This window comes from Vicugna pacos, chromosome 9 (assembly GCF_048564905.1).
Source record: "Vicugna pacos chromosome 9, VicPac4, whole genome shotgun sequence".
Taxonomy (NCBI): Eukaryota; Metazoa; Chordata; class Mammalia; order Artiodactyla; family Camelidae; genus Vicugna; species Vicugna pacos.
Window position 1 is genome coordinate 40,993,241 of NC_132995.1, and position 11,277 is coordinate 41,004,517.

General features: G+C 56.7%; 3 protein-coding genes across 4 annotated transcripts; all 3 read right to left on the reverse strand.

Moving 5' to 3' along the window:
- Positions 1-102: 102 nt before the first annotated feature.
- Positions 103-3,540, reverse strand: CTRL (chymotrypsin like). The gene is given in 7 exon segments (XM_031680912.2): positions 103-386; positions 470-602; positions 688-868; positions 1,028-1,100; positions 1,222-1,301; positions 1,392-1,577; positions 3,484-3,540. Coding segments are annotated over 7 exon segments (861 nt in total). The 3' UTR covers positions 103-235.
- Positions 3,541-3,903: 363 nt separating this feature from the next.
- PSMB10 (proteasome 20S subunit beta 10) lies at positions 3,904-6,527 on the reverse strand. 2 transcript variants are annotated; one of them, XM_006203715.3, is made up of 8 exons: positions 6,319-6,527; positions 6,013-6,100; positions 5,819-5,916; positions 5,569-5,709; positions 5,179-5,294; positions 5,010-5,068; positions 4,205-4,356; positions 3,904-4,078 (listed from the first exon to the last, which is right to left on the reverse strand). In XM_006203715.3, exons 1-8 carry the CDS (start codon positions 6,372-6,374, stop codon positions 3,967-3,969), a joined length of 822 nt encoding a protein of 273 aa, XP_006203777.1. In that variant the 5' UTR covers positions 6,375-6,527; the 3' UTR covers positions 3,904-3,966. The 2 variants fall into 2 exon arrangements, with proteins under 2 accessions (XP_006203777.1, XP_015094168.1); XM_015238682.3 differs by lacking the exon at positions 4,205-4,356 and having other exon boundaries at positions 6,319-6,494.
- A 1,318-nt stretch (positions 6,528-7,845) lies between these two features.
- Positions 7,846-11,129, reverse strand: LCAT (lecithin-cholesterol acyltransferase). The gene is made up of 6 exons (XM_006203718.4): positions 10,900-11,129; positions 10,010-10,166; positions 9,815-9,930; positions 9,627-9,722; positions 9,318-9,542; positions 7,846-8,441 (listed from the first exon to the last, which is right to left on the reverse strand). The coding sequence occupies exons 1-6, from the start codon at positions 11,051-11,053 to the stop codon at positions 7,867-7,869; spliced, it is 1,323 nt and encodes a 440-aa protein (XP_006203780.1). The 5' UTR covers positions 11,054-11,129; the 3' UTR covers positions 7,846-7,866.
- Positions 11,130-11,277: the final 148 nt, after the last annotated feature.

The following is an 11,277-nucleotide window of genomic DNA, read 5'->3' on the forward strand; positions in this document are numbered from 1 at the left end:
CAAGGGGTTGCCAAGGAGGTGGGGGAGCCCAACCTGGTCTTGGCTAGTCTGGGAGGATCCTGACTCCTCAACACCTGCCATGCCAGAAGACAAAGTCATTGTGTGGAGTGGGACTCCCAAGAGCCTCTCCTTTTCCCTGAGCCAGGAAGACAGACAGGAATATACAAGAGGACAGAGCCTGGGGTCTTTACTGGACTGAGATGGGGAGAGGGCCTCTGGTGGGCTCAGTTGTAAGCTATGCCTGATTGACCCAGGTGCTGAACTTGCTAACCTGAGTGTACATGGCAGGTGCACACACATTGCAGTCACTGGTGCCCCGGGAAACAATACTAGTAAGCACCCACACATTCCCATTCTGGCTGATAAGAGGACCTCTGGAGTCATTCCTGAGGGGAAGAAGGGCGAAGTCAGCGTGGGGGGTGCAGGGTGCCACAAGGTGCAGAGTACAGGATGGGGTGCTGTGCTCACCTGGCACAAGGAGGCCCTTGAAGCACTTGCACAAATCATGGAGTTGGTGATGTGTGAGCCCCAGAACTGCTGGCATTGACTCACGGTGACCAGGGGCAGAACCACCTGCTGCAGGCATGCCGGAGTCACATTGTCTATGGGCCAAGAGGGGGTGGTTAGCCCCCAGATGACTTGTCCCCACCCTACACTCCCATCCAGATTTTTGATCCAAGTTCCTACTCATGCCACTGAGGCGGCCCCAGCCAGTGGTGACACACGTGAGGCCTTCAGGCAGCACCTCATTTGAGGAAGCCAGGCAAACTGGTGAGATACATGTTGTGTACTGGGCTGGGGAGGCGAGCTTCAGTAGTGTAAGATCATTATTGATGGTGGTGGGGTTCCAAGAGGGGTGCGTGATGGCCTGTGGAGCCAGGAAGGGGCCATGTAGGATGGGAGTGGGCACAGGCCCCCAGGTAATGGGTGCTGAGGAGGCTAGGCTAGGCATGTCCTGAATTCCTCATCCCCAGAGCCCACACACCTGCACCACCCACTCTTCCCTATCTGCAGCCCAGGGACTCACCCGAGAGATGGACAGAACCTGCAAAGTCTCAGCACTGGATGATGGGTCGTACTCGCCCAGGATGACAAAGTGGCTGCAGTAAGAGTGGGGTTGGGCAGCCGCAGGGAGGGCAGAGTGACAAGAGAGGGGCATCCAGGACAAAGGAGTTGAGGAGGTGTGGACTGGGGTGGGGCAGGTAGAGGGGAAGCACTCACACAACATTGCAGTAGGCAGCAATGACCATCCAGGCCTGGCTGCTGAGGGAACCACCGCAGAAGTGAAAGTCTTTGCTGTCCTGGGTTCAGGGGTCAGACATACGGTGCACTCAGGCTATGCCTAGGCATGAAGCACCTGGGATCTTGCCCCACCCGCAGGGTGCATGTACCTGCAGGGATACCTGGCAGGGCCAGGAGCCCAGCAGTACCTTCTCCCCATTGACAGCCCTCTAGCTGAAGCTCAGCACCGGTTTGATGGCAGGAACACTGCAGCCTGCCATTGGGCTGGTGAGGACCTGTTTCCCACATCCCAGCCTACCTCTCACCTCCTCCTGGGTGTCCCCAGGGTAAGCCCCCTAGAGGGGTCCAAATCGAGAAGACTCATTACGCCTTCTCACCCTTAGCACCTCTGGGCCTGTAGCTATCTCAGCTGCCTGCATCCCTAGCCTCCAGGTTCTGTCTGTTCTCCCACATCTCTCCAACCTACTCCCTACCATTTCTCAATTCCACCCCGACCCCCCAGCCCAGGCCATCTTTCTCCCTGATCCCTGGGATAGTCTCCTCCCTAGCCTCTCTACCCACTCCAGATTTCAATGATCCATACCTTGCATGCAGGTTAAGGGCTCTTCCTAAACTACAGGTCCAACCATTGCTTCTCAGCTTCCTAAAACCTCCCCCTGGGCCTGGCCAAGCTCCTGTCCCATTTGTGGGATTGCCTACCTCTTGCTTCCTCCCAGCCCTGGCACATCCTTTTTCCTCTGCCCATTCTGTCTACCTGCTTTCCTTCAAGCCAGCTGAGGGGCCAAGGGTCAGTCTGAGCAGCAACATTGTGATAGGCATGAGGCTGAGAACTGGGCCTGGCTTTATGGCATTCCTTGTCCTTGGGCCTAAGGCCAAGCCAGCTGTGTAGGTTCAGCCCCCTCCCATGCTCTAGTCAGGAGGAGGGTCTCTTTAGGCCGAGGTCCTTGACCCAGGCCCTGACTTACTGGAGTCCAGGTGTGAGGTTCCCATCTCCTTCACTCTCCTAAAGCCTGGCCTATGACTGGCTCCTAGAACCACCTCACATCCTAAGTACTGAGCACCAGTTACCAAGGAATTAAGGTTAGACTTACAGTGACTACCTGGTGGCTGGGATCAGGAAAGTCTCCCAGGCTATCAGGGACACCAGACTCAGAGAAGCCTGCTGAGCACCCAGGGGTGTTCTGACTGGTGGAGGGAAACTCCAGCTGTTACCAGCTCCACTGTTGAGGGCCAGGGCCATGTGGCCAGGTCAGGGGTTCTGGCAGGTTGCATATCCTAACATATCATTTCAGTGATTCCTCATCAGTTTGGAACAGGAGTCACAGTTTGCTTAGAGATGGTGACTCTCCCACTACAATGTTCATTTGGACCCAAACCTTTATCTGCCTTGCTCCGAAGCCCATACTCTTCGTGATGAGATGATACCTGGAAGGGGCCTGGTGTACAGGAGGGCAAGGTGTGATGCTCGACACTGGATGGGGTCACAGGTGGAAGGGTGACAGCCATCAAATCTTTGACAGCTTCCAGGCCTTGGGGTTCCCATGGACAAGCCCCTGCTATCTACAGCCCATTCATTGTAGAGCTCCAGGCTGAGCCTGAACTGAGGGAGAGAAGACGCTCCTGTGTACAAAGCTGCAATAGGTTAAGTTGGCTGGCCTCCTTCGAGGGGTATGAGGACTTTGAATGATTCAAGAACGTTATCAGCCCCAAAAAATTAGTTAATTGTTGATTAGAGGAATGGATGGATAAATCAGTGATAAAAGAAATATAACAGCATACTAATTGTAAAGTCTGTGGTGGGTATAAAGGTGATCAATGTACAATTCTTTCAACCTTTATGTTTAAAAATCTTCGTAATAAAATACTGGAGAAAAAGCACAGTCAGGATCCCAGAGATGTCCAGACTGGAGTAGACCCTCCCCAGAGGTTGGGAAGACTTTAACAGGTCCAAAGCTCCAGTGGAGCTCAGCCATTCTCTCCCAGGACAGGATGCTTCTGTCAGCACCGAGCATCTGGGATGGCACCCAGTGGATGCTGAACAAGTCTACTGGATAAATGTGTCGTGTCATCTCTCCCCACATGAGCCTTGTGACCCCTGTCAGCACAGAAAACTTGGGAGTCAATTCCCCTATTCACAGCCCAGCATGTGTAAACAAGCCCAGTGTTGTGTTAGCACCTCAGGTGTGCCTGGTCATCTGAGGGGTTTCACAGATAAAGGCGTTGCAGGGGTGAGGAGTGTACCTGTGAGAACTTGCCCTTGGAGTCAGGAAGCAGCTCCTCCATCAGCATTTTAGCCATTCGCGGGGGCAGCGGGGCCCGACTGAGACATGTGAGCTTTGTCCTGGGCCATTGATGAGCCAGGTAAAGGCTTTGGTGGGGGCAGTACATAGGGCCTTTTGGGTTTTATAACAGTTCCCAGTGGACTAGAGGGCATGGGAGTGGGTGTGGAGAGTCATGAGGGGGCTTTACACCTTGAGTCTTCAGTGCTTGCCAGGGCTGGGATTCTGGAAAGGTAGATAGATGCCTTTGGTGATGGGTGAAGGGCACCTCTTAGGTCAGGCACTGAAGCCATAGGAGGGAGTGGTCCCTGGAGGGATACCTTAGCCACAGAGCCCTGCTGGCTGCTTGTCCCCCTCCACCCAAGAACGATATAGCCATGTGTTTAGGTGTTTGTGTTCTTTGGGTTTATTCTTCCTTGTTCCAAGCTCTAAGCCTCTGCCAGCATCACTCCACATCCATGGCCTGCACCGTTTCCTCCAAGAGCTCCAGGGTCAGTGGCATCACTGTTTCGGACAGGACGGCTGTGGTCCCAGGGACAAAGCGGTACTGGCTGGACCTGGGAAGGAGAAGGGATGACCTCGCAACATGGGCCCATCACGTGGCCCATCCTCTCTTTGCAGCCCCCTATCTCCCTTGCTACCACCCCATCCTCCCCTGTGGTCCCCCGTCTCCATGCTCCTACCTTTCTATGGGCTTTGTGGGAGAGCTCAGTGTTCTCAGCAGCTTGGCACCAGTCCCCGTGATCACACATGCATCCACACTGCCCCCAGAGCCCAGGTCACCCAGGATCCCTGCAGTGATGGCTTCCACTAGCAGCCCCTGTGCTGCCTCCAGCTGTAATGATGTGTGTGTATATGAAGCTGGGTGGACCCTTCTGGTATCACCCTCAGGCTACAACCTTGAGACTTTGTTAATCTTTAAGCCTGGACTACTTACCATTTGCTCACACCCAAACCCTTCTCTTCCCCTACACCCCCGTCTCCACCCCAAGCTCCTCTTTCTTTGTTTTAGGCTTCCTTCTCTCCAGAGACCCTGTGTTCCCACTGCCCCCCGTCTTCACAAACTACTCTGAGTCACAGATATGGCTCTTGCCTGTCCACCCACCCAAGGTGGTCTTAGCCCCCGGTCCCCGGCTCACTGCCTTTTTCTTTCTGGGCCTTAGACAGCTTTGAAGCAACGTCTTCTGCTTCCATCCACCACAAACAAAATCCACCAGCCCCCACCTGCTAGTCCCTCCTCCCTCAGCTCCAAATGGTTCTCTCTGACTTTCGACTTCTGGAGTGCAGTCCAGGCTTTGGCACTGACAGTGGTCTGCTGGAGTAGCACTTCTCCACCCTCACTCCACTGGCCCCTCAGTCTCCACTTAGTCGTCACCTCCCAGAAGCCCTTCCCGACTTCCAGACTAGGCCGGGGTACCTCTACGTTTCCCCAGCTCCCGGGGGGACTTCCCACCAATGCACGCAGAGTGGGGGGCGGGTGTCGCTCACCGTCATGTTCGGCTGGAACCGGTCCTCCAGCACTGCCAGGGCTGCGTCTTGGCCGGAGCCTGCAGGCAGGAGGGGTGTCTGAGGTTAGCCTCGGCCGCCCCGTCGCGGGACAAACGTGAGGCCAGGGTCACATGGGCGGGGTTCGTGGGGAAGGGGCGCAAGTGCTTACCCAGGGCCGTGAAGGGCAGACGGCTGTAAGAGCCATGGGGGTGCACGCTGTAGAGCTGCGGCCCTGTGAAGTCTACGCCACCCACGATCAGCGAAGCCCCGACGTAGCCACGGTACCTTTTCGCGGAGTGGGCGCAGTCAGCCGAACGCACACGGATCCAGGTCCCGCCTCTCCACTATTCCACCCCTGAACCGAGCCCCGCCCCTTCCCGTGGTCTTGCGCCCCATGACCAGCATCGCTTCTCCCTGTTGCTCTCTTAGCTCCTCTTAGGCCCGCCTCTTCCGGTCTCCCAGACCCTCGCAGCCTGGCCCTTTTTCCTGGTTTACCTCCTCAGCCCCGCCCTCCCCGCAACTGCCCCTCCCCAGAGTCATCTTAGTCCTGCCCCAATACCGGAAGAGCGTCTGGCGCAGGATGCGCGTGACCGTGGCCACTCGGGGCTCCCTGCCCGTGGACAGCGTGTGTAACTCTATGTTGGACGCCGCCATCCGCGTGGTCATCTCGGCGTCCGCGGCTACTCCAGCCCCACAGCAGCTGAGGGTGAAGGGAGGGTCAGTATGGGCGGGGCTAGGATGTGCGGGGACTCGGGATGGGAACGATGGGGTGGTTCTTGAGTGGGGGAACCAGGCCCGGGAATTCTCACTAGATTTTGGGGGCGATGAAGTGGATCTTTTCGCAGCTCTTGTCCGCCACGACTGAATCGTCAGTGGCCCGCGTATCCGCGCCCAGTATGACCCCGTCCTGGGGAGAGGGGCGAAGAGGAGGAGCCGTTGGCTCAGTGCCCACCTCCCATTGCCGGCCGGCCCACTAAGCCGCACAGTCCAATTCCCTGCTCACTTGGAACACAAGGCCTGCGATGGTGGTCCCGGTCTTGCGTGCATGAGGGACCCGGAGCCCCGGGAGGGCGCGTTCCAAGGATGCGTTTCTGAAAACAGAAGAGAGTGGCCCAGGTTTCAGTTCTTCTGGGACCCCATCACATCCCTCGACTCCTTCCTGGTCTCCCTCACCTGGGGAAGGCCTGGGAATCCAAGTCGTACAACACACGTACCCTCCCCCAAACTCGCCCCAGTAATTTTAAAGGCTCTGGGACTCTCACTCCCGGATGCCCTCACAGCATTCGGGACCAACCATCCCCTAACTGACCTCTGGCAGTTACCGAAGGAGAAGCCCCCTCGGGGCTCTAGCGCCTTCTTCTGCATCTCCAGGTGGGCAGGGCAGTCCAAGGGGTTGGGGGTCGATGGTCAGACGAGTGGAATCAGCACCGAGCCGGGAAGGCGGCAGCCTTGTCCTCTGGGCTCTATGTCTGATGCTTCCCCTTTCGCTTTCACCTTTCCTCAAAGCATGCTGGCCCCTTTCTGCACCTTCTCTTTCACTTTCACCTCTGGTCCTCGGCAGCTTGGGCTGGAGAAGATGTTGTTTGCCTGGCTCTCCCTTCCCAGCCCCGTCTGAACAGAGGGACAAATCTCTCCCTTCTGGCCATTGTCCAGACTGAGCCTTGAGCTATGCGTACCCTGACACCAGTCCTAACCTCAAGTCTCAATGCCCTAAGGCTGTCACACTGACCAGGTCTCTGTTCTCATTGTTACTGGCCTTCAAACAGCATCAGGCATGGCTGCCTTTTGTCCTTTGTCACCCACCTCCTGACTCCTGTCTCTCTTTTGTTGCCTTTGCCTTCTCCCTGAAACCTCAAACACCAAAGCTCAATCCTCAGCCAAAGTGGTGCTGACCCTTCCATCTTCCTTGTCTCAGGTGCTGTCTTCCCTCTGTCAAGAGGGGAACTGTGGCTGTCCATCTGGTGGCCCGTAGGCATGCTGAGCTCTACCCATGGCCAAGCCTTATTTCACCTCCCAAGTGACCTTTTTTTTAATCCACATCTTTCTCATTACCCCTTGTCTCAGCTGGCATACTCTCTCCCCTGGATATTGCACTGGCCTCCCTGGCTTTCCCACAACTTTTGCCTCACATCCCCCACCCCAGGCTACACTCTACCTTTCAGAGAGGCTTTTCTAGATTGAAAATCTGGTCACACTTTCCCTGGTTAAACCCTTCAGCAGCTGCACACTGCTCTTAGGCTCAAACCAGTCTTTACAGAGGCCCATGTTACTCATTCTCCTGGTCTCAGCATAGGCACCGCCTCCTCTGGGGGCGCCTACCCTGACCCACAAGACCCACCTCCTTGTTGCTCCACAAACTCTGTTCTCAGACTACTTAGTTCCATCAATTAAAGTTAAACCTTCAGTAGTGAAATGACTTGTTTAGTGGCTGTCACCCTCCCAGATTCTAAGTTCTTGTGCTTCTGTCACCTACCTAGCACTCAAAAGGCCTATCTAGAGGTGGGGTCTCGCCTGCCCTTTTGGGAGCTAGGAGGGACAGCTCTGATCTTCCCCATCCTGCACCCTTGGCTCCATGTAAACCTATTCCACAGCTGTGTGTGCAGCTCCTCCAGTCCTCATGCCCCTAGCAGAGGCAGGCACAAGGCAGGCTGCCTAAACAACTCAACCAGGAGAGTGGGAAGCTGTACTGTCAAGGTGCCCTGTTCAATCCCAGGCTTTAGGAAAGCCCACCTTGTCCTGTGCTCCACAAAGCACCAGACCTGCAGCTCCTGATGAATGAATCCTGGTGTGTGGCACCTAATGCCTCCCTCTCACCCCACAATACACATGTCAGGGCTTATAGCAGCAGAGGAAGTCTTTATTCAGGGGGCAGGAGTGCTGGGCTGGCAGCTGAGGGTATAGGGGTGCTATTTCGATAGGTACCCAGCAGGATGGCATTGATGTGCTCCAGTGTCTGGTTGCTGAAGACCATATTCAGGTGCTGTGTCCCAGGCAGAGGCAGCAGGTACACAGGCTGTGGCTGGCGGCCCTGCCAGCGGGCACAGAGCTCTGTGCTGCGTGTAGCCACAGTGTCATCACCATCCTCGTAGAGCACACCCACGGGGTCCGTGTAGGGGAAGCCGTGGTCAAAGATATAGGTGCGGGGCGTGGGCAAGCCCACACCATACAGACAGTATACTTCCACACCAGGAGCTGGGAGTCCTGCCAGCAGGTCACGTGACTGTAGCCACATGTACCAGCCTTCCTCAAAGCGCAGGTCTGCAAAGAAGCGCTGAAAGTCACGGATCGTGTAGTTGAAGCTAGGAGTGGAAATGAACACATGGTCCTCGGGCCACACCTGGCTAGAGGGAAACATCCAGGGCGAGGTTGTGGTCATGCGCTGCTCCTCTTTAAGCTTGATGCTGGACATGATTGGGATGCCCTGGTTGTCACCTGTGGACACAGAGGAAGGTGGGGCTACCCCCAGCCCACAACTTGCCCCAACCCAAGCTCAACTGGATGGTCAGTCTTGTCCTTGTCAACTCCAAACATTGACTCCAAGTCATAGACTAGAACAGGCCTGGCATTCAGTAGGAGTTCCGTGTGTGCTTGTAAAGTGAGAAGCCCCAATGACACCTCTATGAGGCAGAGCTGTAAGGCCTCAAGAGGAGAGCAGGGAGGGGTTTCCTGAGGATGGGAGTGTGTGTGTGAATGGTGGGATATGGTGCTGGCGGTTCTCCCTTAGGCAAGCATCTGTCTGCCCCTGTGACCTGTGCTACACAGGGCTTAGAGCTGTGTTCTGGCAAGGATGAAATGAGACAGAGCTTTGATGTAGTATGAGGAGTGTTTCCCTCCCCAGACCTTGAGCTCCTTGGCTGTGCTCGACAAGTGGTAGCTGCCTCTCCTTGGGGAGGGGCAGGAGGGGCTCCTAGGGTCTGGCCCTGGCTTTGGCAGATCTGTCCTCAGTAGGGCAGATCTCTGGGCAGAGGGGCTCCTGGGAGCAGAAAGGAGCTGAAAAGCTGGGTAGGCAGGACCTGAGGCCATAAGAAACAGACTTCAGTCAGATTCAGCAATGAGTCAGTTTGCTGGGGTTCACTTTCTGTTTACTTTCCCTTTGTCATTGCTGAGACAGACTCTGTCAGGAGCCATTCTAATGATCCAGGCCAGGCTCACTGCTCTCGGAGGGCCAGTGAAAGGGGCTGTGCCCCAGATGTGGGAGACAACACCCCCAGCCTGGCACTGAGAAGAAACGGCGAGGGCAGGCCCACAGTCAGCTTCATTCCACCCCACACCTCCCTACAGGATACAAGTGATCAGAGGCCCTCTCACCTGAGGCCAAGACTAACATGGGCTTGACGGAGCCACCCCAGGGAGCCCCAAGAGAGATGAAACCATCGATGAAGCGGTCCTTCCAGGCCTGGGGCTGGCGCAGCAAGAAATAAAGCACGTGCAGGCAGCCGAGGCTGTGCCCAATAAGGAAGACGGGCTTTCCGTAAGTAGCATGCATTTCCTCCACCAGCCCAGCAAGCTTCAGGTAGTACTCCTCCTGCTGGCCTGCAGAGGGATGGATGGGTCAGGGCAGTGGGAGTTAATGGCCACCTGCCCTGCCCCAAGCCCCCCATACACAGAGGCACTCACTGGGCTCCAGCCGCCAGTCGTAGGGCGCGGCCCGTACTGTCTCATCCCGTACATACCCATTGTTGACCAGGTTCTGTACCAGTGTGTGCAGATAACCTGTAGGGGAAGCAGTGGCACTGGGAGCTCTGGCCATGGCTCCTACAGGCCCGCCACAGTCTAGAGCCCCAGCCTTCCCCTCATACACACACCTGCCAACTTGCTGTTGTCCAGGTACTCAACGGAGTAGGTCTTGCCAAAGCCAGGGACACGGATCTGTACACCAGGGGCATTGGAGACGCGCCCAGAGCTGCGGTTGTAGACAACCCTGGGGATGGTGGGACATTCAGCAGACCAGCAGCCAAGGAGTAGGGTGTTGGGGCTGGGCCAGAGGGGATGGCACGAACCTGGTGTTATCGATCCAGCAGTCTACCCCAAGGGGTAGGAACATATTGAGGTCCAGCCAGATGGTGAAGAAGTCCTCTGTCTTGCGGTAGCACATCCAGTTCACCACATCTGGTTTATCCAGCTTGGCTTCCAGCTGATTCCCCAGGCAGCCAGGCACTGTGGGCACTAGCCTTCACTCTGGATTCCTCTGATTTCCCTACAACGGACCCTCCCCACAGTGGACCCCACCCCAGTCTCACCGCCCAGACACTGCAGTGACAGCCCTGCCCCTTCATCTCCCACACCCTCAACTGCCAGGACTAAGGACAAGATCCTCTTTCTGATCACATCCCCTGCTGTATCCCCCGAAAGCCCAGGTTCCCCTCAGGCAGAGAAGGTGCAGGGGCCAAGGCTGCTGACCCCTGCCCCCACAAAGCAAACATCTAGCGTGGCTCTCCATTACTGCCAAAGTCCAAGAGGAGAACAAATAGTATGGGGGAGAGGGGGCTGGACCTGGGGGTAGAGGGCAGGACTTGATGATCCTCTCCTACTTTCCTAGGCTGGATATCTTGTCCCTGCTGGGGTGGGAGCTGAGGAAGGAGTGGTGGGGCTTGGCCTAGGGTCTGGTGGCTGCAGCTCATTATAGCTTGTAATGCCCTGGCCAAGCCCTCAGGCACACCTACCCTCCACTCCACTCACCTGGGGCTGACAACTCAGAGACACAGGAACAGTGTGGTATGGGAAGGGGTTGATTTCTCTGCAGGAAAAGCCTTTGGCCCCTCCGAATACTGAGGCCAGGATCAGGGCTAATGCAGGGACAGAAGGGCTTTGGCAGGCTCTGCTACCAGGGGCTAGGACCCAGGTTCCCCAAGGTCTGGCCTGGTGTACCAGGGGCCTGGCGGGGGCTTACCGAGGATGACGGGCCGTGTGTGGTTACTGAGCTCAGCCTTGGGCGTGGTGTGCGGGGGGAAGAGCACATTGAGGAGCCAGAAGGGGGCGGCAGGGGGGACCAGCAGCCCAAACAGCAGTAGGACCCACTGCCGTGGGGAGCCGGGCAGCCCCATTCCAGTCCTAGTGCCTATTGCCCAGTGAAGCAGTTCTGGGCTGGCCTTATCTAGAGTAGGGGGTGGGAGGGGCCCCAGGGCCAGTGGGAGGGACAGCCTGGCCAATAGGGGCAGCCAGAGGTTGCTGGAAAGGGGCACAGCCTCAGGGAGCCAGCTCTGGGCCTGAGTTCAGTTCCGCCTTCTTCCCTTGGCGCCAGGGGAAACAGAGCCGGGGCAGCAGGAGG

Bases quoted from the DNA above. Each gene is read 5' to 3' on its own strand.
- PSMB10 (XM_006203715.3), bottom strand. From the start codon at position 6,374: ATGCAGAAGAAGGCGCTAGAGCCCCGAGGGGGCTTCTCCTTCGGTAAC. The intron at 5,917-6,012 runs GTGAGCAGGGAA...CCCTCTCCCCAG, and splicing joins TCGCAGGCCTTGTGTTCCAA to GACGGGGTCATACTGGGCGC. The intron at 5,069-5,178 runs GTAAGCACTTGC...TCCTGCCTGCAG, and splicing joins TCTGCCCTTCACGGCCCTGG to GCTCCGGCCAAGACGCAGCC.
- LCAT (XM_006203718.4), bottom strand. From the start codon at position 11,053: ATGGGGCTGCCCGGCTCCCCACGGCAGTGGGTCCTACTGCTGTTTGGG. The intron at 9,723-9,814 runs GTGTGTGTATGA...CTTCCCCTACAG, and splicing joins GGACAACAGCAAGTTGGCAG to GTTATCTGCACACACTGGTA. The intron at 8,442-9,317 runs GTGAGAGGGCCT...CTGTGTCCACAG, and splicing joins CATGTTAGTCTTGGCCTCAG to GTGACAACCAGGGCATCCCA.